This window comes from Silene latifolia, chromosome 9 (assembly GCF_048544455.1).
Source record: "Silene latifolia isolate original U9 population chromosome 9, ASM4854445v1, whole genome shotgun sequence".
NCBI classification, from domain to species: Eukaryota; Viridiplantae; Streptophyta; class Magnoliopsida; order Caryophyllales; family Caryophyllaceae; genus Silene; species Silene latifolia.
In genome coordinates, this window is record NC_133534.1 from 43,017,209 (window position 1) to 43,044,499 (window position 27,291).

The window sequence follows — 27,291 nt, forward strand, 5'->3', positions numbered from 1 at the left end:
TTTCGAACTCTTTTTCTTTTTTCTCTGTTTTCTGTTTTTTTTTTTCTTTTTTTTCTCTCTCTTTTTTTTTTCTTTCCTTTCTTTTCCTTCAACCATTTCACCATCATCTCAAGAAAGAATAAAATAACCAACCGCAATAAACACATTCCCAAAAACTAAGACTACTAGCTTGACAAAGGCAGGCTGAATATAGGATGTAGTTAAGGGACAAAAGGCTAAATTTGGCTATGAGGGGCTCATGGGTAAAATGAGAAAAGGGGAAACCTCTACCACATGTGTCAACAAACCACAAACCGAATGCATACAGGTATAAAGCAGATTAAGTTCATATTTATGCATATTGATATAACATGTCTCATAAGGAGTAACTACTCACATTCCTAAATAAACTGGTCATAGATGTCACCAGTTATAAGGCTCTAAATCTCAGAAAATGATGTAGTTTTCCATAAATCTAAGTCAAGTCTTCAAGTTCAACAAGATATTTAACGAAAACTCGTAGACTATGCATATATGATTCTACAAATAACATGTCAATTAGCAAGGCTTAGGCATAAACAGATGCAAATGCAATGTCATCATTGAAATACTACCGTTCCGACTCGACCTACATGCTAAACTAAACGTGCTTTTGAAATTTTGAAATTTTTTTCAATTTTTTGGTATTTTGTATATATATAGGAAACAAATGCAAACTGAAATGCAATAAACGTGAAACAGAAATGCAATAAAACATGTGAATGCAATGCAAAACCCTTCCCCAAACCAAATCACACAATGTCCCCATTGTGCAAAATCATGTAATGAAATAAAAGGGAAATGGCAATTTGCGATAAATTAAATAAATAAGACATGAAAAGGACTCGGAAACTCACAAGACTTTAAGCGCAGCAAAAGGAAACCTCCCCAAACCAGCGTGAGCTAGGAGGTTTTAGTAGCTAGCTGTGCTACCATAAAGTACCTGAAAAGACAGAAAATACCGCGCATTATCCGAGAAAACAAAAATGAAGCGGTAAATTACGTGCAAAGAATTAAATTGAAGAAAGAAGTACAACAGCTACAGTGGTCGATCGACCTATGGTCCTGGTCGATCGACCAGTTCGCGATGAACAGAGGGTACTGTACTGCTGAGGGCAGTCGATCGACCAGCTAGGTCAGTCGATCGACTGACCTACCTGACAAAACAGCTTCTTTCTTCGAATTAACTCAATGAATTGAGTTAACTTGGTCTAATAACTTGTAAATGCACATAAAAACGCGCCCAAAAATGCGCTAAACCCAATTGTAACAGTCTAAAGACGGAAATTAAACTAAGCACACACTAAGAGTTTTTATTTATGTTTTTAAATAACTACGAATTTTATTCGCAAAACTAAACAAATCACATCCGAGTTGCCTCCCGGCTAGCGCTGGTTTCAGACCGGTCCCGCTCGACCTCTTTTTCTTCAGCAGCTTACTCTAATGGAGCCCAATCAAACAACTCAAGGCTCTCAGCAACCTATCATACATCTGCGCATGTGCTACACAAAACTGTAAGTAGCACCATAAGATAGAAATAACATAGGAAATCAAAATGTAAAAACATTTAAGCCTAACAAATTTCCTATGGCAGCTCCTAAAATCATCCAGAAAATAATTCCGCCCTCCAGCTAAGGGCAGAATATAAAAGCTCAAATTATCCGCAGGTGGAAAATTAGAGAGCTCAGGAGCAATTGACTCAAAAATAACGCGAGTAGAATTAAGGTGCTCAGACGGGTATGAACTGTGAGGTGGAGAAGTCTGGTCATCTAAAGGAGAAGGTGGATAATCATCCCAAATGCAAGGGGTGGTAAAGTCAAATGGGTCAATCGGGTCCTCTATAATAGGTTCATCTATAATATCGTCATACACATCCCAATTAACCTCAAGACTGTCAAAATTTTCCTCTCACTCTCCTTATCGCTAGACTCGTCAAGTTGGAGGTTCTCAAAGAGATCCTCCAAATCGTCCTCACTATCAGTGCAAGAATCATAAAGAGGTTCTAAACTATCCTCAACAAAAGGATTTTCAACCACGCTAATGGTCTCCTCTATGTCTCCGTCAGCATTTCTTAGATCGGTTTCTAAGGTCTCACCCACCCCCTCATCTGAGTCAACATGAAGAGAAAAGTTGGGTTTAAGAGATTCAGCAGCAAACCAATTCAAGAATTCTAATACCTCATTTACGGGGATTCCAGTGAAATCCCACTTACTAATAGAATTTAGGTATGCTCGCGTAGGATCAGTCATACCCTTGAAGAGAGTCAAGCATATTTGGAATTCAGAGAATGCATCTCGTCTGGGCTCAACCCACTCCAAAAGCCTGGCGAAATAAGCGCCAAAAATTTCGTCCTCTTCCTGCGGAAAAAAAAGAGAGAAAGACATAAGAACGGTCTCAAGGAACCGAAGTTCCTTGAGACAAGAAATAAACTAAACAAAAACAGATAAAACTACGCTGCCTCCCCGGCAACGGCGCCAAAATTTGATACCGTCGTCGAGTACCAAAAATAATATTTATAAATTCCTATTTACTACTAACAGAATTTAGCGGTAAGCAGGGTCGATCCGCAGGGAGGCATAATGAGATTTATCTGTTTCAATTCAGTCTATAGAGGAAAGGGGGTTTGAATTGGACTATATCTAAATGCAAATAAACTATAGCTAAAGCAATTAAATAAAAAGATGTAGATAATAATAAAAAGGAAACTAAGACGATCAGTTCACTGCAGCTACGACGGCGGTAATCCTAAGTAAGTTTGATAAAATCACGTAAGATGGGCAAATAAGAAGTCCTCTCGGTCCAACTTAACAACTAGCGCCTTTCAGCCTATGCTACTGGTCCCTAGGTCTCACTAATACTAGCTCTCGCCTTGAAAAGCGATTCCTAATGCCTAAATTTTACCTATCTTTCGATCTTAGTAAAATTTAGTCGTCTCAATTATTAGTCTATTGCCCTTCCCTATCTCTCGATCTTATTGGGTCGGTCAAATCCTAAGCATTTAACAAATATCCTCTCGGTCGTTCATTAAATATTGCAGTTAAATCAATTGAAACGAATCTGATTCTTACGCGAAGCAGTCGATCGACCAGATAGTCTAGTCGATCGACCACCGGCTCAGTCGGTCGACTATTGACTTCAGTCGATCGACCAAGACCCGCATCAGGTATACCTAGTCTATGTCGTCTACGCTGCAGATCCCCTCACATCTTAGCACGGGGTAATTAGCTACTCATACTGGAATTAATAATGATAACGAAACTAAAGATGCAAATAACAGAATTCATAATTAAATTAAATAAACAGTAAAATCGCATAAAGGAAGGAATTAGGGCTTAGGGATTCTATCTAATCAATTCTAATCTATAAAGAAAAGACAAAGATTAGAGCAAGAGTTACCAGAAATAAAGAAAGCATGAAGAACAAACCCGGATGCAAAGAAGAACTTTATTGAAATACTTAAGAAAACCGTAAACTAAGTATGATAAATCTGAATCCCTAATACAAACTAATGAATGAATGATCAAGCAGTAGGAAGAGTTACGTTATATAGACGTAACTCCTTCTCCAAACCTAATTACAAATGGGCTTAGATTAAAATCCTTTAATTCTCGTTCTTTTAAATCTCTCGTCAGAGTCGTGACGTGGTCGATCGACCACATAGACCAGTCGATCGACCAAGGGTGTTGTACAGTATGCATTCTGACGAATTCTGCAGCGCGCATCGATCTTAAAACAGTTGCCATTTCTTCGTTACTTGGTCAAATCAGGCATTCTACACGGCGTTGGAAAGCTAAGAAGATAAACTTTCACCTCCAATTGGAATCACTCGATATCAGCTCTAGAACTCGAGATATAGCCATTTTAAGCAGCCTGCAATGTCGAGAAGCACTTCTTCGCTTGTTTAAGCTTTACAACTTGTACGCAATCATGATTTTGCTATCTTTTAGGCCTTGAAACGCGCACCAAGCTCATTCCTCGAGTCAATACCTCATGTCAAATCCTATGCTAAACACTCGGTAACGGATTCGGCTCATTTTCCGCTGGATTCTTCACATTTCTGCAATATTACACAAAAACACAAAAGTAGACGGAAATAGGGAAAACAGTAGCTTAAACTACACATTTGAGCTCTGAAATGCGTGTAAAATAGGGTGTAAAACATCATAAAAATGACACGCATCAAACTTCCCCAAACCAAACCCTTGCTTGTCCCCAAGCAAGAACTAGACTCGATCTAAAGACCTAATGAAACGAGTTCAATCTCAGAGCGAAATACAAATTGTAAAGCCTAAACCAGTTTAGTGCAACAACTAACAATCAACTAGCAATATGAATCATGCAAACGAGTTATGTAGTCGTTAAAAACTGCTGAACCATCAACTGTAGAGACTTATCATTATGGACTCTCACGGGTCGCTCATATCACTCAATGAATACGGGTGAGTATATGTAAAAGATAGAAAGAAGTAATTTTATAATGACTCTCACCTAACTACGACCTATAAGAACATGCCTGCAGTCTAATATGAAAATAATCTCTACAACCGTACATATGCATCCCAACCAAACAAATGACCATGACACATGCCGAGGTAAATGTGGATATGTGAGGTAATGGGTAAGAAGAGGCAAAACATTTATGGGAATGTGGAGGTATAGGTGATCAAGCTAGTACCTAAACAAAACCATATGACAACATCCAACTTCTTGCTCAAGATTAAATCGATGAAACGGTGCTATAACTAGCACTAAACTCACAACCCAACAACAAGTCAACTCCTCAAAAATTAGAAATAATACATGGGAGTACAAAATCACCAACTCATAACAATTGCAACATGTGATTTTTTCGAATTTTCTTTTTCTTTGCAGTACTCAGTTGATCGACCACTTGGTTCAGTCGATCGACTGACCTCGTCTTTTTTCGAACTCTTTTTCTTTTTTCTTTTTTCTCTGTTTTCTGTTTTTTTTTCTTTTTTTTTCTCTTTTTTTTTCTTTTCTTTCCTTTCTTTCCCTTCAATCATTTCACCATCATCTCAATAAAGAATAAAATAACCAACCGCAATAAACACTTTCCCAAAAACTAAGACTACTGGCTTGACAAAGGCAGGCTGAATATAGGATGTAGTTAAGGGACAAAAGGCTAAATTTGGCTATGAGGGGCTCATGGGTAAAATGAGAAAAGGGGAAACCTCTACCACATGTGTCAACAAACCACAAACCGAATTCATACAGGTATTAAGCAGATTAAGTTCATATTTATGCATATTGATATAACATGTCTCATAAGGAGTAACTACTCACATTCCTAAATAAACTGGTCATAGATGTCACCAGTTATAAGGCTCTAAATCTCAAAAAATGATGTAGTTTGCCATAAATCTAAGTCAAGTCTTCAAGTTCAGCAAGATATTTAACGAAAACTCGTAGACTATGCATATATGATTCTACTAATAACATGTCAATTAGCAAGGCTTAGGCATAAACAGATGCAAATACAATGTCATCATTGAAATACTACCGTTCCGACTCGACCTACATGCTAAAACAAACGTGCTTTTGAAATTTTGAAATTTTTTTCAATTTTTTGGTATTTTGTATATATATAGGAAACAAATGCAAACTGAAATGCAATAAACGTGAAACAGAAATGCAATAAAACATGTGAATGCAATGCAAAACCCTTCCCCAAACCAAATCACACAATGTCCCCATTGTGCAAAATCATGTAATGAAATAAAAGGGAAATGGCAATTTGCGATAAATTAAATAAATAAGACATGAAAAGGACTCGGAAACTCACTAGACTTTAACCGCAGCAAAAGGAAACCTCCCCAAACCAGCGTGAGCTAGGAGGTTTTAGTAGCCAATAGTGCTACCATAAAGTACCTGAAAAGACAGAAAATACCGCGCATTATCCGAGAAAACAAAAATAAAGCGGTAAATTACGTGCAAAGAATTAAATTGAAGAAAGAAGTACAACAGCTACAGAGGTCGATCGACCTATGGTCCTGGTCGATCGACCAGTTCGCGATGATCAGAGGGTACTGTACTGCTGAGGGCAGTCGATCGACCAGCTAGGTCATTCGATCGACTGACCTACCTGACGAAACAGCTTCTTTCTTCGAATTAACTCAATGAATTGAGTTAACTTGGTCTAATAACCTGTAAATGCACATAAAAACGCGCCTAAAATTGCGCTAAACCCAATTGTAGCAGTCTAAAGACGGAAATTAAACTAAGCACACACTAAGAGTTTTTATTTATTTTTTTAAACAATTACGAATTTTATTCGTAAAACTAAACAAATCACATCCGGGTTGCCTCCCGGCTAGCGCTGGTTTCAGACCGGTCCCGCTCGACCTCTTTTTCTTCAGCAGCTTACTCTAATGGAGCCCAATCAAACACTCGGGAACGAATTCGGCTCATTTTCCGCTGGATTCTTCACATTTCTGCAATATTACACAAAAACACAAAAGTAGACGGAAATAGGGAAAACAGTAGCTTAAACTACACATTTGAGCTCTGAAATGCGTGTAAAATATGGTGTAAAATATCATACAAATGACACGCATCACTTTTCATAGTGGGTGCCCAGGCCATGGGTGGATTACGCTGGTGCTCCTCCTTTTGGGGCTGAGGTCCTTCGACCTAGAAGCTCGAGCCGGTTGCTTTTGAGGACGTCGATGGGTCCTGTGTGGTAATTGGGCGAGCGTTTGGCTCGTCAGTGCTCTCGAGATGTCTTGATGGTTCCCATCGATCCTCCTCGGATGATGTTCAGGGAGCCTTCCGATGCTGAGAGAGAGGCTGACTTGGCTGACTTCGGCGGCGACGCCCTCCTTCTTCCTGGCGAGGACTACTCGGCGTTCCTCTACGGGAGGTTGGCGTACTGGCCAGTCGTGGTAAGCGTTTTACGCTTCTTTTGATTATCTTGAAAACACGATGAATGATCATCGATTAATGGAAACCATTTGACTTTGTAGGAGGTCGAGGTGGCGGGCATCGAGCCCCCAGAGTACCCCGAGACCCTCGAGTACTCTGACGCGACAGGGATGACGACGATCTCCGAGCTACGCGACTTTGGCGTGGCTGTGGCAGATGCTGGTTTGGACGAGTGGCAGTGTGGACATGGGCCACGTCTCGATCTGTGGATTTGGGCCACCTACCGGTCCGCGGTCACGGGCCACCTGCGAGCCCACTTCGATCTGTGGACATGCAGCGGTCTTTTTGAAAGTCACGCTCGGCGGCGTAAAAATGCTTTCGACCGGATCGTTTTAGATCGGTCGGTTTCGTCTTGGTTAGGGTCTCGAAACGATTAGAGATGTTCGGAGTCGCCACCAAGCATTTGTGGGATGCCTGGAACCCGTTTGAATTCCACTTTATACCTCGGTCAAATCGAAGCACAAAGCAGCGTTTGACATAGGTACTAAAGATAAGGAAATCGTCCCTCTTTAGCATCCTATCTCTAGAATGACTCTTGTACGCCCTGGATAAGGTCGTCCACTATCCAAAGTTTCTGAGTAAGAGGTGAAGGTATGTATTGGGAAGCCCTTTAATCAGACACCCAATCCCGCCCACATTAGCGGCCTCTACTGATCGATCTTGGTTGGTTGAATGCAAAAGTTGATAAAACGGTTTAAATGCATGAATGCGCATCCAATAATTTAAACCTAACATGTGAGAGCTTTCTAAGTCAGTTGATTTAATCCAAGTATAAAGTATAAGATGTCGAGTTGGATTAATGATTGTTTTGCATGCAAGACGGAAATTAAACATCCATTTACCGTATTGGGTTTAGGGTGCATAACATGATCCATTTGTCTTAATAAGGCATTTTGCAAATATGATTTTGAATAGTCATCTGATCTGTCCTATATCCAGGCTAACCGGAGTCGGGATCGTCTTAAACTAATGCTGGAAGGGAACAGGCCCTGTACCAGACGGCTATATGAGGCGCGAGCCAGCCGACGATACAAGGGGCCTCCCTCTGGTTTTGAAAATGAGAAATGGGGAGCCTGTTTAGGCGCGGGTTAGCCCACGGTCTATGTGCCGTGTTCTGACCTTTTAGAAAACGTTATAAAACGTGTTGAAAATGGGTATTTGAACCCGGTTTGATTTAAAGGGGTCGTTTAGACCGCATTTGTTGATTTGAGGAACTAGACTCGAATAATCATCATCATTTGGATAATATTCGGTGTCGGGTTCGATTTGACAAACTTGACATGAATAGTTTTGAAAACAATTATGGACTAATTATTTGAATGTTATTAGTCGATACTCATCATCGTACCCAGGTTAAAATCCGGCATGGTATGTAGAACCAAGGATGACTTTGTGTTGGTGACCAATATGTTTGTTTGAAAATGTAAAGAAATAAAATAAAAGGCTTTAAAATACCTTTTAAATGTCATTAACCAAATATTATCACCGAAACACGGATTTAACCGTCATGGTATGAGGAACCAAGGGTTAAAAATGCTTTATGGTTAAAACATGTGAAATAAAATTAAAAGGGTTCGAAAATACTTGAAATGGTGAACACCGATTACAAATATGAAAAATGGATTAAGGGAAATGACGAGAACAAACACGGTTGATCTCTGGTCTGAACACCCCATTTAAGCGCGTGCTAGTTGGCGACCTAAGGGGCTTCTGCCTCAGACCAAAAATCAGTTTTGGCTCGTTTATTCGATGTTTTGGTTCATGTTATGCATGTTTTAGCATGTTATAGTCATGAAACAAATGAAAACATAATAAAAGAGGATTTTTACACCCTCATACTTACATGTTTGGTTATGGCGAGTGACCGACGTAAGTGTAATAACTCGTTTGATCGGAAAAAACTCGGTTTAAAACCGTTTTGGTAAGTAAAAAGAGTGTTTTAAGTTTAGTGATGGTGTAGTGGTCGAAGTGGTCGGTCAAGTGATTTAATGCACGATGACGGTACCAAACAATGTGTAAGGCTTGTATTTACGATCGGTAGGTCGTAAATACGCGTCGGGTTGTGACTTAAGAAGTCGAGTCGAGAATTTTAAGGGAGAAAAGAGGGGCGGACACTCGCGTAAGTCTCAAATGGGTGGCATTTGAGGGGTATTTATAGGAGAATGAGTGGTTGTGTGAGTTTTGAGCGACGTGGCCACTTGGGCTGCTCAAAGAGGCGCGAGCCACGTCACGGTTCTTCGAGATGTGTTGTCACTTTCACAACAAACGCCATCATGATTTGTTCTATCATAGGTTTTGTAGTCACATGTTTGGTACTTGACCAACATGAATCCGGGAAAACTTAAGGTAGAAGATTTGGAAAGTTTTGTTTTTGGTGGTTGACTCGGTTTGACTCGTTGTTGGAGTCGGGATTTGAATTTTTGAGTCGGTTTTTGGTCCGGTGTCAGTTTTGACTCTAGTTAGTGTCATTGCGACCCCGTCGTCGTGCATTAAACACTCCAGGTATTTTTTAAATGTTTTTAAATATTTTATTTTCGAAATCGTTTTAAGTTTTCCGACGTAAAGTTGTACACAAACTGTCGATCAAACGCCGCGATTACAAAATATGTTGTAATCCGATAATCATCGGGTGTTTGTTGGAGTCTCAGCAGATACCGGGTATCTACAGGCAGCATCTGATTCGGAGGGTAAGTTCCCTGATTTGTATAATTTTGTGTCAGAACACATTTGTTTGAATTTGTCCAATCATTGAGAATCCTTATTTATTGAAATGCAGGTTGCGTCGTCCCGGTTTGTAGCTTTGTGGAGGGTAGCCAACCGGCTACGGGCTACTGCCATCGAGGCACTTGTTGATGGCCGAGGACGTCAGGTATGAACCTTCCGTTTACTTTATTTTTGAATTTTCGACCTTCTTTTATTGCTTGAAATGATTGACATGAGCCAATTTTGCATTTGCAGAGGGAGAGCGAGCTAGAGCGAGAGCTAGCTCAGTCCCGGGAGGAGACAGCTCGCCTGCTGAGGGAGCTAGAGGTCCGCGACGCCAAGATTGTTGCTCTCGAGGCGAGAGTTACTGAGCTAGGCGGCGACCAGCAGTAGTCTGTTTGTTGTTTTTTGTTTTTGGCTGTACTTCATACACTTTGTACATTTTTAGGACCTTCATTTTGGACTTTCGGACTTTGTTTCGGGCTCGAGCCCCCAGTTTGGTGTACATATTCCCTTTTTTAATTTGGTTGTATATATGACGGCCTGAGTGCCTTTGCTTTTGGGTTGCTTTGTTTGTACCTGCAGGTTAGCTTTGAACAGGTTTGGTAGATGACGGTTTATGCCGTCATGCTGCCGAAATTTACACAGAAATTCACATAGAATTTGAACACATGGCCTAAATTAGCGCAAAAAATTACTCAAAATGACCGGACGGTAGGGTGGGTTACCCCCTAAAAAAGAAAACATAGAAACATATAAGTTTGTAATGTAATGTGGAATGGGAGTGAAATGATTCACCAAAAAAGAAAATTAAAAAGAAATGTATAAGTTTGAAAATGAATATTTAAATTGGTGAAATGATTCCCCAAAAAAAGAAAATTAAAAAGAAATGTATAAGTTTGCCGGAATGACGAAAATGTTGATATCATCTCGGAATACGTGCCCGTGGAATTAGGAAACGCGAAACATGGCAATTTGATGGATTTACCAAAATAATAACCCGTATGAATAGAAAATTATTCTTTGAGGAATTAGGAAATATCCAACACGGAAAATCACAGAAAGAAGGCTGAGGAAGAGGCGCAGCAGGTGCTGCGCCTGTTCCTCAGTGTGTCCGTCCTGACAGATTTTAGGAAACAGCTTTTAGTATAAATATAGACGTCGAGGGAGGTTTTATTCACATAATTCTTCCGTCTTTCTTTCGCCTATTACATAAAAGCTCTCTAATTAAGCATACATCATGAATACTCTTGAAATTCGTCTGAAAGAATGGACAAATGAGTTCTCTAATGTGGAGAAACACGACATGGGTGCCTATAATTTTGGATCAATATTGAGCTTGAAACTGATCAAGGTAGTCAAGCCATTTCCTGAAGGCGATATCTGTCCATTTCCTGGAGGCGATATCTGTCCATTTCCTGAAGAAATTGCTGCGATCGGTGGCTGGGACTCGGAACATTTGCGTGATATACCCTCCACTTCTCAAGGATATAAAAACAAGTTTAGAGATTTGCTTGGGTTGACACGAGCTGAGGTGGACCGTCTTGTGACCTCAAAAGGAGTTCGAATGCTGGATTTCATTGATCGGTTCATAAATAGGGTAGATCCCACCATCTCTTATGTCGCGAGGCGAAGGGCGTTCGGGTTTTGCCTACTGCACGTGTATGTCCTTCAAGGGCATATTGATGAGGATTTGAGAGGTAATCCTCGTTACTTGAGCTTAATTGAGGAAATGGAGCTGCGCAGGAGTCCAGCTTGCCTGTGTTTAGGAGAGATCCTGTTGGGGTTAGATAACAGGAAAGCCAACCGCGACCTTCTTTATTTAGGAAGTCCCATCATTTTGCAGATAAAAGAACAGAACTTTTTTTTTTTTTTTGTTCTAAATCCTGATTTTGGTAGGTTTGGCTTATGAAGCGTCTGCGATTGATCGAGCCCCAGTTAACGTTCCTGCTTATCATGCTCGCTCAATTGCAATGAGGACTGGGCTCTACATGGTGGACTTTACTCGAGTCTGCAATTACTCAGAGAACAAACTGAAGAGCGATGATGGTCCCCTGATTAGATAGATCGTACCATGGTGGCATCTCAAATCTGTCACTGGAGTATCGTCCTTGGATCCTACCCGATCGGTGCGCATTCCTGGCTTGGAGTTTATGATATGCATCTTCCCGGAGAGGTTGATGAGGCAGGTTGGATTGAAACAGACGATTCTGAAGCTTGATATCGTCCCATGATCGCTATGGCGCTTACCACTGAGAGCCTAAGAGAATGGGCCATCAAATGGGCTCAAAGAAACGTGTCGTTCCTGAATTCTTCTGTTAGTGCTCTATGGGTGTCAGATTCCTACCTGCGGTTGAGGAAAGCTACTACTCCGGAGGAGCGCGAGAGATTGAGGAAGCGCGAGCCTGTTGACTATAAGGTTCGTGATGTAGAAAAGGAGAAAGAGAAGCATTTGACTGAGGGAGAGGAAGAAGCCGGGTTTCGAGTTGTTCATCCTTCGAAGAAACCGAGGACTTCTCATGTCGTGGAAAAGGTGGTTGATAAGAATGGCAAAGCTAGACCACGAGAGAGACCGTTGGTGATTAGGTCTGAGGTGGCGCAGGAGCGCCCGACTCGAGGTCGACACAAGAAATATGATGAAAATGACAAAGGCAAAGGGAAAATGGAAGAATAGCCTAAGTCTATTATTATAATTATTATTATTATTATTATTATTATTATTATTATTATTATTATTATTATTATTATTATTATTATTATTATTATTATTATTATTATTATTATTATTATTATTATTATTATTATTATTATTATTATTATTATTATTATTATTATTATTATTATTATTATTTGTAATAAGAAGGTGGGGTTTTTTAGAATCCTAGCCTATTTTTTTTTTTTGCATCATTTTTATTATGTAGCGTATTATTATTATTATTATTAAAAGAAATGAAATAAAAAAGGGGAAAATGGGTTGTATCCTGTGAAGGATTGCCTACGTATTCATTTAAAAAATGAAATCAAACCCTTGCGCGTAGTTCAAGTAAATGTAAAAAAATAATTGTTCTAAGCAAGAGCTTGTAATGAACTAGAAAATAAGCATGAGCTTTTTACTTACTCCTAAAGTGCAATTCAGTTTACTTGATGATATGAGGATGGCAAATTGTCAAAATGCAAGAGCAAGGTGACATTGGCTTTACTTTAGCTTGACCAGGGGCCGTTTATTTCGTGCCACAGGAGCGACACGTGAGGTTACACGAGGCGCGTTTTTGTTCCTATTCTAGGCATAGTTTCAATTGTTCGAGGTTTGTCGGGTTGGCAAATTCATTCCCATCTAAGTCTGTTATTCTAACCGCACCCCCTGGAAGTATGGACTTGATTTGAAATGGTCCGGCCCAGTTGGGTTTGAACTTTCCTCGTGCATCGACAGGCAAAAGAGCTCTAACTGATTTGAGGACCAAGTCTCCTTCTTTGACGTTCCTTGCCTTAACCCTTTTGTTGAAGGCTCGTTTAATACGTGTCTGATATGTTTGCACATTATGTAATGCGCGCAATCTACATTCATCCAGGAGTATGAGTTCTTCATATCTATCCCTCTTCCAATCGGCTTCTGGGATTTGAATTTTGCGTAGAATACGCAAGGATGGTATTTCGAGCTCGACTGGTTGTACGGCTTCCATGCCGTAGGTCAAATAGAAAGGGGTGGCCCCACTGGGCGTCCTAACAGATGTACGGTATCCCTATAAGGCAAAAGGTATCTTGCTTGGCCAATCTCTATAGTTGTCAATCATTTTCTTGAGGATCGTGACAACGTTCTTGTTTGTCGCCTCTACCGCGCCATTAGTTTGTGGTCTATATGGCGAGGAATGGTGATGCTTGATTTTGTACTTGGCTAGCAATTACTCAGTCTCGGCCTGGAAATGTGACCCATTGTCACTGATGATCTCATGTGGGCAACCATATCGACAGATGATATTGGTTTGTATGAACTTTGCCACGTTCTCGGCTGTGAGACTAGTGTAGGAAGCCGCTTCTACCCATTTGGTGAAATAATCGATTGCCACCAGAATGAAACAGTGACCTTCTGTTCTGGCTGGAGTGATCTTTCCGATGCTGTCAATTCCCCAAGCGGAAAATGGCCAAGGAGATGTCATGGTGTAGAGCAATGAAGGAGGGACATGTTGCACATTCCTGAAGATTTAGAAGTTGTGGCAATGTCTGACATATTTGATGCAATCGAACTCCATTGTGGTCCAATAATACCCCAAACGTGTGATTCTATTTGCCATCATTGGTCCACTCATGTGAGGGCCACATTCTCCTTCATGGACTTCTTCTATCACCTTCCGTGCCTGCGAATGATCAAGGCAACGTAATATTACACCAAGAGGTGTTCATTTGTATAATTCTCCTTGCATGAGGATGTATTGGGAAGCTAGTAAGCGTATAGCGCGTTGTCCCTTTTTGTCCATATCCGGTGGATAGGTGCCGTTGAGTTTGAATTTCAGGATCGCTTGGAACCAAGGTTCCTGTGTGATTTCTTCTTCGTCTGTGATTTGGTGCACATAAGCTGGTTCTGACCGTCATTCGATGCATAAAGGCGTTTCTACCATATTATCTAGCATATTAATCAAAGATGCAAGTTTTGCAAGAGCATCTGCAAATTGATTTTCCTCTCGAGGTAGGTGTAGGTAGGTTACTTGATCGAAGAATTGGGCAACTTGGTCTATTCTGGCTTGATAAGGTGCTAGGCTCTCGCTTCGAATTTTCCAAGATCCCGTAATTTGGTTGATGATTAAAGATAAATCTCCATGTACGCGAAGATTTTTGATGCCTAAATCTACTGCTGCTTGTAATCCAATGAGGCAAGCTTCATATTCTGCCGCGTTATTTGTCACCTCGAAGTTGAGTTTGACAGATAATGGTGTATGCTCGTCTTCAGGAGAAATGAGCAACACTCATATTCCAAATCCTCTTAAGTTCGATGCCCCATCAAAGTAAAGGTCCCAGGAGTCTACATCGGTTTGGAGTATATCTTCATCCAGAAATGACCAGGTGTCTATTGTTTGTGCATCATTGATGGGATTTTCTGCGAACAACTCGGCAACGGCGCGCCCCTTTATAACTTTCAGAGGTACATACTTGAGATCGAACTCTGAGAGCATCAAAGTCCATCTCGCTAGGCGTCCATTGAGAACGGGTTTCTCGAAGAGGTATTTGACAGGATCCATTTTGGAGTATACTTTGACGGAGTAGCTAAGCATGTAATGGCGTAGCTTCTTCGTTGCCCACAAAAGAGCGAGGCATGTCTTTTCGAGTGGTGTGTATTTGCACTCGTACTCCAAGAACTTCTTACTAAGGTAGTAGATAGCTCTTTCTTCTTTTCCTACGGTTTGGGCTAGCATGGCGCCCATGGCTGTTTCAGTTACTGTGAGAGTGTGAGATATAAACCAAGAGGTTGATCTCGTTGATGTGGCATGAGCACTGGTGGCTTGGCTAGTATTTCCTTGATTCGATCGAATGCCTTCTGATAGTTATCATCCCACATTGTGTGATTTGTTTTCTTTAGCTTTTTGAAGATAGGTGCAAAGATCATGGTGAGTTTCGATATGAATCGACTTATGTATTGCACCTTACCTAGGAACCCTCTAACTTCTTTCTCTGTTTGAGGTTGCGGCATTTCGATTAGAGCCTTGATCTTGGAAGGGTCTATTTCTATCCCTCGTTGGCTAACAACGTATCCCAGGAGTTTACCAGATATTACCCCGAATGCACATTTCTGAGGGTTGAGTCTCATGTTGTACTTTCGTAGCCTTGAGAAGAATTTGCGAAGGTTCGCAATGTGCCCCTCTATGTCGTTGGACTTGACAATCATATCGTCGACGTATACCTCAACTTCTTTATGCATCATGTTATGTAAGAGCGTAGTTGCGGTGCGTTGATATGTAGCTCCGGCATTGATTAACCCAAACGGCATAACCGTGTAGTAATAGGTGCCCCATTGGGTGACGAAGGCAGTCTTATACATATCGTCTACGGCCATCTTGATTTGGTTACATCCTGCGTATCCATCCATGAAGGATAATAGCGCGTGATTTGCTGTGTTATCCACCAATATGTCGATATGTGGTAGAGGAAAGTCATCCTTGGGACTTGCTTTGTTTAAGTCTCTGAAATCAACACAAACCCGGATTCTCCCATCCTTTTTGGGTACGGGTACTATGTTAGCTACCCAGTCTAAATACTCGGAAACTTTGATGAACCCAGCTTTGAATTGCTTATCGACTTCTTCTTTGATTTTAAGGGCCCATTATGTCCTCATTCGACGAAGCTTCTATTTTATGGGTTTGAAACCTGGTTTAATCGGGATTCTATGCTCTGCAATGTCCCTGTCGATCCCTGGCATGTCTTTGTAGGACCAAGCGAAAAAGTCTTTGAACTCGTGTAGGAGGTCTATGAAACTGGCCCTTTCGGTAGACCTCAAGGTCGTCCCTATCCTAAGTTCTTGGGGTTCTAGTTCGGTTCCTACGTTGATGGGTTCAGTGTTTCCTATTACTGGTCCCCCTTCCCCCTCTTGTAGTATTTCCTTGGCTATGTAGGGAGGTATTTCGATCGAGTCTAGGTATGGGTCATCCTCATTATCATCGTAAATAGAATTGCATTCAGAATAACACAAAGAGTAAGCAGAACCTGATTTATTCATATTAAAATTTGAGAAAAGTTGAAACAAAGAAGCCATCTGTTCAGTAGTCAGTGGCGGTAAAGGGACAACCATTGGGACATTTCCTGAACTACTGTTACTACTTGATGCTAAGCTAGGAGAAACAAGGGGAATGGGAATGACGACAGGAGGAGACTCTCTAGGGACTTCTCTAGACTCCGACTCTGACTCCGACTCCGACTCTGACTCGAATTCATCGTCTTCTGGTTCTCCTTTGAACATATCTCCTTCTCCAGTGGTGAGCTTGAAGAGTCTTCCTTGGTTGTTTGTCCACTTGATCGACTTTCTCCATCCTTTCTGCTGGTTTGAATTGGTTTCTGTGATCAATGCATTAGGGTTGAAGTGATCGTCTTGAAGTATCATGGTAATGATCGCATCCTGCGCAGCTCTAACAAATCGATCTTCCCCAAATAGTAGGCTAACAGCTTGTTCGTCTAAGCAAGGTGCTTGACGAGTCTTGACGGTAGGAACCGTTTCTGGAGGAATGAAGTAGCAATCGTGAAAGATCCCGATTCCAGCTAACTTCCTTTCGAGATAGTGCCAAGGTTCGGGAAATCCATGAAAGAGTTCTTGAATTCCTTTCCTAACGAAGTATCCATTTAGGGTAGGGAGGTAGGGTCGCATTTGGATTCCCACATTCTTACGGTTTTGAACTTAGGCGAGCATCTCGAGAGCTTCCTCTTTAGTGGGTTTGTACCCTAATCCAAGTGGTATCCTTTGTGAGTTGCCTTCTTTGTAGGATGCAAAGGTGTTTCTTCGGATAGGATTCAAAGGCATTCCCAGGAAGTATCCCTGAGATTTGAGTGTGTGGTTGACCACCAAATCAGAGTAGGGATTGAAGTATAAGGGTGCCAACTCGCTTTCTGACACGTCTGTCGTGTACCTGTCAAAAATAAACTAACTAAACTAACTATATAGCTAGGGAAGTCAGGTCGATCTCCACAGGGAGGCAAGATATCTGTAGAAGTCCGTCTATTTGGTCACAAATGGGGGGGGGGGGTTGTTTGAATGATTTTCTAAACTACGAAGTTTTAAGGGAAAGAGAAATAAAGGGTAAGAGAAGTAAAGGCAAGAATAGGTTTAAACTATCAGATAGAGAGGGACATGTCAGGATTTCGGTTCACTATGGTAGTCCAATGACTCAGCTGTAAATGACTCAGACGAATTACTGTAAGACGGATGTTGAAAGGTCCTTTCGGTCCACTTTCTATCCTAAAATACCACTAACTTAATTTTCATTCTCGTCATGGTAGTCTACTATTCATAGCAGGCCTATTTAGTCCAATCTTTCGATCTAGGATTAATTTTAGCTAGATTAAAGGATGACTCAGAAGCGTGCACTCAACTAAGTCGATAAATACAATTAAATTGCTATGGTGACAGAGTCTCGCTATCAATTCATCTGTTTCATTTACTACATCGTCACATTCCTACCGCAGATCCCCTAATCCCAACATGAAAGGGGTTTAGCTACTCATGTCGCTAATTAAACTAACAGCAGATAAATTTCCAGCAGTAAACATTATGAAATAACAAATAAATCGCATAAAAGTAAATTAGGGCAGAAGAATAAACGAAATAGAACAAATGCTTAAAGCAACAAATGATTAACTATTATTAAGGGAAGAGAAAGGAATTACAATCGTGCGAATTCCAGCGTAAAGAACACAAAATCCGAGCAAGTAAATCCAAAGAGCAAAGTTACAGTGAAAGGGAAAAGCAACGTAATAAAGTTTTTGATGTGTAAACTGCTTAAAGTAAAAATGAAAGATAGCCTAATGACCTAGTAAAGCGTGCTTAAATAGCAAAGTAATTAAGTTTAGCGAAATAAACACTCACGGGCTAATTTAAAAGCCCATAATAGCGAAACCACTCGATCGAGTGGATTAAAACCACTCGATCGAGTGGATTAAAACCACTCGATCGAGCAAAACCTCAGCAACATCTACTCGATCGAGTAGAAAGTTACTCGATCGAGTAACCTTTCTTTCAGCAACTTAAGGATCGAGTAGAATTCTACTCGATCGACCATCTTGGGACGTAAAAACCACTCGATCGAGTGGTAAAACTGCTCGATCGAGTTCTTTGTCTTCAAATCAGCTCAAGTCCGCGCCTGAATGCCTCGTAATCCGTGCCTTGACGCTTCCAAATGTAGTATCTCACTCTGGTAAATCCCGTCTTCTCTAAATGCATGCAAAAAGTACGAAAAAGAGTACGATTCCACTACTTTCGCGTTCATTTCTACAAAATGGACAAAACGAACCAAAGTAGCCAATTCGGGGCAAAATACTATAAAAACAGTATAAAAATGCATAGAAATACGTGCTGAAATAGGCTAAAAAGACTATATATTATGCACGTATCAAATCTCCCCAAACCGAACCTTTACTCGTCCTCGAGTAAACTAAAATGCAACTAATGGAACGGAAATGATAACTCAGAGCTAGCTTAACTTGTCTACTTGAACCAATTTAATGCAACAATAACTAACAGTTAAAGCTAAGCAGTCAATACGCAAACGAGTTATAAGCTGTTTAGAAATATAGCCAACCTATCGACCTTGCAAGACCAACAAAATTGGACTCTCACGTGGTCACTCTTCTCTCATGAAGCAAAGGGTGAATGTTATATGTAAAAGAGAGAAGAAAAGACAGTCACTCACCTAACTGCGACCTACATAGCATGCATGCAACAAAAATGAAAGACAATTCAAGTACTAATGCACACACTCCAACCAATAATGTCCGTCACAGCCGAGGGCTTACAAATAATTTGGGAATAGTGAGGTTCAGGTGAGAAAGGGCAAAACATGTTATGGAAATGTGGAGGAAAAGCGTCAAGCTAGCTTCTAAACAGGACCATATAAGACCGTCCGAATCTCAACTGACTGAAAAATAAACACAAGTGCCCTTCATTTGGCACAAAGCTCACTAAACTCAAACACAATCTCCTCAAAAAGTATAGAATAAAAATGGAGGAGTCAGACGGTCACAAACTTTCCTTTTTTAATACCGTCTGAAAGAACTAACTGAAACAAAACAACTTTTTTTTTTCAAACTTTCTTTCTTTCTTTTTCTGATTCACGTTCCAGCTCTTTCTTTTTTTTCATTTTTTTCTCTTTTTTTTTCTTCCTTTCCTTCACGTTTCTCTTTTTTCTTTTTCAATCATTTTTTTTTTCAATTCCTTCTTTTCTTTTTCCTCCTTCCTCTATACTTACACCAACTCCAAAACAAGAAATACGGGCCAAACTGCAACGGAAAAACATACCACAAAAGAACATACTAACTAGCTTGACTAGGCAGGCTTAGTTTGGGACGTAGCTAATGGGTCAAAAAGGCAAATTTTGGCTTATGTGGAGCTAAATGGGTGAAAAATATAAGGAAAAGGGAAATTTGCAAGCACCTCCCTGCATGTGACACCAACCACAAACCCGAATATGTGTATTTAACGAGAAATTGAATGTCATAAAAGTGCAAAAAGATGAACATGCTATGCAAGGAGTACTACTCTCAATTCCTAATGAACTGGTCTTGAATGTCACCAGTTAAGGCTCTAAAACTCAGAATTTATCGAGTAGTTTGCCAATTTATCAGGTCAAGTCTAACAGTCAGCTATATTTGAACAGAGAAACTCGTAGACTATGCATATGACAAAGCTAATAACTATCAATAAAGTGCAAGGCTCAAGTAAAATGACAAGTTATAGTGCATTATCATCACGGAAATCTACCGTTCCGACTCAACCTATATGCAAAAATAAACGTGAACATTTTTGAATTTTTGAAATTTTCCTAATTTTTTTTTGGATTTTTGATTTTTTTAATGAAAATAAACAACAATGCAAGCTAAAAAATAAACGTGAATGCAAAACAAATGCAAATGCAGACTCAAAAGGATGCAATACCCTCCCCAAACCAAAACGGAAAACGCCCTCGTTGTCCTCCAGCATACACCAGCAGATATATACAGGGGAACGGGAATATACAACCGATAAATAAATAAAAACAATAAAGAAAAAGGAGACAAAATAAAAGAGTAAGAGATACATACAGGATACGAACTTTCCCAAACCAGCCAGAAAACTGGGGAAGCGAGTAGACCAGTAGCTACTCGTCGTCGTCGTCGTCGCCGTCGCTGTCACGGATGTCCTCCACCCTGAACTCCGGATCTCTCTCCTCCTCTCTCCTCCTCTGCTCCTCAGCACGAGCTCTCTCCACTGCCACCTCTGGGTCCTCGTCCTCCTTCTCGTCAGCAGACTCCGGGTACCCCTCAGGTGGGTACCGGTAGAAGGAAGGGTGTGGCCAACCCTCTGGGATCGGACAGTGTCGCCGCAAGTGGTACTCGTAAAGAGGGTGTAAAGCAAGAGCCAAATCCCTCTCCATACGAGCCTGACGCTCTGCAACCTCAAGCAACAAACCGTAAACGGCACCCCCCTTGGTCCAGGACCGCGGGCGCCACAAAGGGAGGAGGTGGTACGAAAGTAGCCGGTAGGACCGGATGAGCCTGTGTCTGGTCAGTGGCAGTGGGAGTAGGAGTGGTAGTAGTAGTGGGAGTAGGGGTCGGTATGGGAGTAGCCGTGGAAGGTTGGGTACTCCCTGACGGGGGAGAGTCTCACAAGGTAAGTCTAGAGACAGGAAGCCGTCTATCTTCCATGTCTGGTAGTCTGGGGTCAGACAATGCTGAGCAAGCATGGCATCCAGACTCAGTAGCCTCTCTCCCGCGAGGTACTGCAAGTCAAGAGGCCAAACGGGGAAGAGGCGACGGGCAAGAATGGTGGCTATGCCACCGCAAGCAATAGTTCCCGTCTCCTTCAGCCCCTTTGACGAGTGTATGTTCACTGCTTAATAGCCTCTGTGTTCCTGACTTGGTGGGTTTATATCCAAGTTGGGGCATGACCTCGTTACTTATTTTGAGAGTAAGTGGTCAGCTTAAGTACTAGCCAACCCTTTGGTGGACTCCTTAGGGTACTCACATGGTTTTATACAATTGTGGGTCTTGGGTGCGGTGGTGTGTATCCGCATGTCTAGGTCTGCGCAGATTTTAGGCTAGGGCTGTGTTGTGTCTTGGCCATGTTTGGATAGAACCTCTGAGCCAGGATACCGGTTCGATTACCTTCCCTACCTCGTGGTATAGACTCGAGTTACAGAGTGACTATTGACCGTACTAAGAACTTATGCCTGTCTTTGATATATTGCCCTTTCTTGTTTGATGATTCTATGAATCATAGAAGGTGAGATGCAAGCCGGCTATGGTTGATAGAGTTTGGATTCCTGGATGTTATGTGATTCACATGATAGTGTAGTATGAGTCGGTCTAGTATTCACATGCTAGGACTATGTGTTGTTATATTGTTGTTCACATGATAAGCACGATTGTCTAGCATCTATATGCTAAGGCTATGTGTTATTCATATTCATATTCTTATGTTTACATGTTATATTAATTATGACATTTCGTGGCTGGGAGAACTCGGAGTTACTCCCCACTGACTGTGGCTTTCGTATTTGTATAAAATGCGATTGACAGGTAGGTGATGCATATATGGGGTACATGGACGAGCTAGCGAGCAAAGTAACCTTGGGACCTAGATTGACTTTATTATATTGTGACCCTTAAATATTTTTATGTCACATACTTTTTAGGGACATATGTCTCCCTTTCTCATATTTGGTTTGTATAACTTTGTTTCGCGACTTTAGCGATGTTTCATTCATGAGATTTATTTTGGACCTTGCATGTTTGACACCTTCCCATTTAAATATCTTTATAACAGGTTCAGGTTTTAAAAATTACACGTTTTTACTATAATGAACCTATTACAAACATATCCATGCAGTTTTATTCTAGAATTACGTGTTTATTTTTCCGCAATAAATGAGGGTGTCACATTAAATTTCAAATTTTGAATTTATTTGAAATTTTGTGATTTATTTGAAGTTTATAGCTTATTTTTGTAATTTTTGGTCCATTAATGAACAATTTTAGAAATATGAGTTAATTATGGTCAAATTATTAGTGAAGACTAAATTTTGAGTCCTAAGAGGTTAGGGTAATTAATTTATGCATAAATATGAATTTATGTAATTTTTGTGATTATAAAATGTTGAAATCACGCAAATCCGTAAAAACCGAGTAATATACGATATTGGCTAATTAAAGGCGATTTAGCATAAAATTGGGCATGTTCATACATATTATATTGCTGCATTTTCTTTATGATTGTCATAATTTAATTTATGTAATTTTTGAAATTATGTAATTTTTACTTAGTATGGCCTTAGTTTTAATTGGTATTTCCCGAAATGTATGGGAATATCGATTCGATTGTAATTTATTGTGATCTCGTATCACCGTTTTGTAATTTAATAGGTTTATTTTATTTTAGTTACAAATGTATAATAGGAAATTATGTAATTTGTTATGTAATTTAATTTACTTCGGAGTTCCCAAAGACGGATTTCTTCAAGAATGGCGATACATAAAGACGGTGTTACCTCGAGATGCGTGCCACAACCGAAGTTCAAGAGACCAATGGAGTTGCTTTCCGAATATGTAATAGTTAAATAGTTTTTCTATTTTAGGAACGCCATACTAGGATTTATTTTATGTTTGCATTTTATTTATATGTCACATGCATCGCTAAATCGCCATAACTAAAACATGCATCTTCTTTCATCGAGTTTATCGACCGTGTCAATTAAAATTATCGTAGTTCACCGCTTTAGTTCACTTAAAACGTGATAGATAATAAATTGACATGACCTCTCGCTAAAACAATTAATTGAGACAAAGCCTTAACAAAAAGTAGAAACCATGAAAACCTATTTCGCGAGGGAGTGCACTCGGCCCTACCGGGGTACAAACCTTGTTACATAGGGGAAGTGGGTGATGAGTGTTAATCCACCGAGTTCATGTTAATGAGGGTTTCATCGGCCATACCGTGCCCAAGTTGATGTGGAGTTGGATCATAGACACATTTATTCGAAATTTGGATTGAACTCAACAAAAGTTTTTTTGATAAGGGTTTCATCGGCCATACCGTGCCCTTGTCGGATGTGTTTTGGGCTATAGATAATTATTAATGTAATTTTATCGACCAAGAGTTCTAAAAGTAGAATCGATTAAAACGTTAATCCACCGAGTTATATTGATAAGGGTTTCATCGGCCATACCGTGCCCAAGTTGATATGAATTTGGATCTTGGAATCATTTATCATAGTTGGGTAGAGGTCACTATGTAAATGCTTTACTTGTTATTTACAAGTATTAATAAAACGATAAATGTTAAGTTTTCCACTATTCCGTTGTTATATTGTTCTATTTCTTTACCACAATTCATATACGATATAATTTCGATACAAAACTCCATTAAAACATCGTAACTAAAGACAAAATTTGAATTTTCTTCTAAAGACCTCGAATTAACCATTGCTAAGGATCTCTTGCAAAGAGTATAGATTTAAGTTATTCATTATCAAACAGGTTTTTGATTCTAGACTAACACATCTACTTAAAATGGATTGTTTTTCATGTACTTAAATGAATTAAGTACCTTGAAGCGATAAATTGTTTTGGTAATTAGTTTTGTCAAGAATTTGTAATTGACCAAAATAACGCAACCACTTCAATGAAAGTTTTAAGACTAAAATGAACAAATGAAGAGTAATCTTCATGAATTCAATTTTGCTTCTCAAAGCAAAGACTCATTGAAATGAGTGGGAGCATTCTCTTAAACCGTTAAGATAAGGACGAGGTTCAAGAAGTAAAAATTATGATGGAATTGATACAAGGTAATGTTAAAAGTAAAGTTGTTGAGAATGACGATACTAAAACTATCAATCCCGACCGATAAAGTTTCCATTGTCTTAAATGTTGGACACTAGAAAGGAAACTACCCCAAATTATTGAAGAATTAACAAATTAGTTGTGGGACATCTAATAGGATCTTCTTCTTTAAATGTTTATATGATTAACATAAATTTTGCTAGTACTACTTCGTCAATATTAGAAACCAATGGAAGTTTTCATCATTGTACTTGATACATAGGATGATTAGAATATGACGACTAGCAACAATAATGTCGAGAGATAGAGTAATTGTGTACTCAATCTAGTTTTTGGATTTAAAGTTGTACTTAATTGTGACTATTAAGTGCATAAACTATAAATGAGAATATAAACTTGTTAAGATACAAAAGAGGTTTTACTTTTGTGACCCTATACACCACGAATTGATGTATGCCTAGTCCATTATCAAGGTGATTATATTCTAAACCAAACTAGAATGATATATCATGAAGATGATGCAAGACTGAAAATTGGTAACCCAAGATTAAACCTTAAATTTTGGAATGATTAACGCAAAGAATTATCGAGTACTCTTGAAACCATTAGATTGTTAATGGTATATGCGTATCTTGTATTCAAAGCAAGATATCTCGTGCCTTTTGGTTGAAAAGGAGATCGAGATTGTAAATCATTGATCCAAAATAGGTTGATCATTTTCTTTTACCAACGATTTAGGTTGACACTAATGTGTTCACTTAATAAGGTAAATAGAGAAATTTTTGAAGAAGTTCAAAAGTTCGAAGAAGCACGATTTAGTCGTGATGGGATTATCAAAGTGAAGACTTTGATATAAGCCAAAGGAAATGTGATATAGTATCACAAGTTAATCTCTCTTAGCACGCATTATGGAATAATGTGTGGTTGGATAAGAAATCAAACGCTATTCGATATGGTTTGGACTTCAATCAAGTTACTTTGAGTTACTTGATCATTTTGGGGATTCTATCATTTTGTTTAAATTATTTTCCACTAAATCGTATGAGATATGAAATGGTAATGTACCATATTTGTAAGTTTTCACAAGAAACAAATGCTTATTTTTCCCTTTCTATTATCACGAGAACGACGGGTTTGCGGCTCGTGAAGCTGTCTTTCTAAAATACAAGTTTATTTCTAGAAGACAGAGTGGGAGAAATTATTCAAGAGCCACAAGAGAATGTTATGTCGCAAGAAACTGGTCTTTCTTGACTACATAAGACGTTTTGTGTAAGATGTTGTTTCCTTAAAACCTAGGAGGTTAATATTGAACGTATCTTTCGCGTCTAGGGCTCCTAGGGTTTGTCTAAGGCTCTTAGGGTTCCTCCTCTCTTATTCGGGGCTTAATCTCACGATTTTAATCGTGAGATAGGGCTTTCTTCTTGTTTTCTTGTGTTTTCTTTGATTCTCTATGCAGGTACAGATGTCGAGCAACACGCGGGGTCCAAATCGAAACGATAAAGCGCCGGTTACTGAGGGTATCGATGATCGTCAGGGGTGCTTTGAATGGGAGGAAGAACAGGCGACTGGCGAGAAGAAGTGTATACTGGTTGGGAAGCTATGGGCGTCTCGTGCTCTTAATGTAAAAGCCGCAATCAAAACAATGATTCGACTATGGAATCCGTCAAAGACAATTGTGGGTAATGTTGTAGATGCCAAGGAGAAGACTTTCGTCTTCAAATTTGATCCTGAACGTGATGAGGCGAAGGTTCTCGAAGGGCAACCGTGGCACTTTGAGAAATTCGTCTGGTGTTTCAACGAACCTAATTGTTCAGGTAAAGTTACTGATGTTCCACTTTACCACTTCCCTATATGGTCGAGGATTTATGATTTACCTATTTCGGGTCGGTCGAATGCGGCGAACATAGAAAAGATTGGGGCAAGTTTGGGTACGTTTATTGAAGCGGACATGGGACCAAATTGTGAGATTGATAGGGCGGTAACAGTGCGGGTCATTCATGATGTCAGGCAACCTCTAAAGACTGTGTTACCCATCAAAATGCGGGGTGGGAAAGTGGTAAACTTTGATGTCAAGTACGAGAGACTTCCGATATTCTGCTATGGTTGTGGAGTTATGGGACACGGGGAAAAGGACTGCGAACATGGTCCTTATGACGAGGAAGACCTCCAATTTGGGGAATGGCTTAGGGCATCGCCCTGGAAAATTGTGAAAACTATTAAGGAGGGTTTAGGGAAGGCTCGCAAGGACTTGAGATCAACATTTGATGAGGAGAGGAAGCGAGAGGATGCGGCTGACATATCTGCGATGATTGACAAATTACAATCCATCGCTATTGATTTCAAAATGAGAAAGAATGGCGGGAAGGGCTCGGAAGAAAAGCAAGCTGGAAATGTGAATGTTGAAGCGGGGACATTGGCTACAGGAAGTGAAAATGCAGTGGTGGCGGTGGGGATTGAGAACGGGGGTGAAGAAACAGGGGGGTGGGTTGGGCAGGAGAGTAACGAGGGGAATGAGGTGCATATGCAGGTTGAAGGGGTAATGGATGATGTGAATGCGGGGGGTTGGGGATGTGCCGAGAGGATTGAGATGGAGAATGCAGGCCAGTCCACTATGTCGAGCTGTATGACGGGAAAGAGTAAGGGGAAGAAGGGTGAATGGCGTAGGTGGGAAAGGCTGGGAACTCAGAATGTGGGGGGTGAGGAGGTGAATAGCCTATGTGGGGATAAGCGTGGCAGAGAAGAAGAAGTGGGTTACGATGGGGAGAAGCGTTTGAAGATCTTAACAGACGGGGGCGTCTTTATACCTGAGGCGGAGGTTGAGGGAACTCAACCCCGCCGGGCCCAATGAATCTCATCAGTATCAACTGTCGGGGCTTGGGCAACCCCGACACGGTTAACGCCTTGCGTACTCTTATACGCAGGGAAGCCCCGGCCATGATTTTTCTTTGCGAGACGAAACTTTGTGGTCGTGACATGAGGAGGGTGAGGGAGAAGCTAGAAGGGTATAATGGGATTGAAGTGGATAGTGTGGGTAGGTCAGGGGGTCTTGCTTTCTTATGGAAGAGGGAGGTCGATTGCACCTTTAAGTCGGCCTCTGTACACCATGTTGATGTTCATGTTCGG

The 27,291-nt window shown here is 40.3% G+C and overlaps 1 protein-coding gene across 1 annotated transcript in view; it reads left to right on the plus strand.

Moving 5' to 3' along the window:
- LOC141600936 (uncharacterized) overlaps positions 1 to 27,291 on the plus strand; it is an 89,180-nt gene that overhangs the window by 58,065 nt on the left and 3,824 nt on the right. Inside the window, exon 2 of the mRNA XM_074421192.1 lies at positions 25,625 to 26,983. Coding sequence (XP_074277293.1) covers positions 25,625 to 26,983 — 1,359 coding nt within the window. The remainder of the gene's footprint in view (positions 1 to 25,624; positions 26,984 to 27,291) is intronic.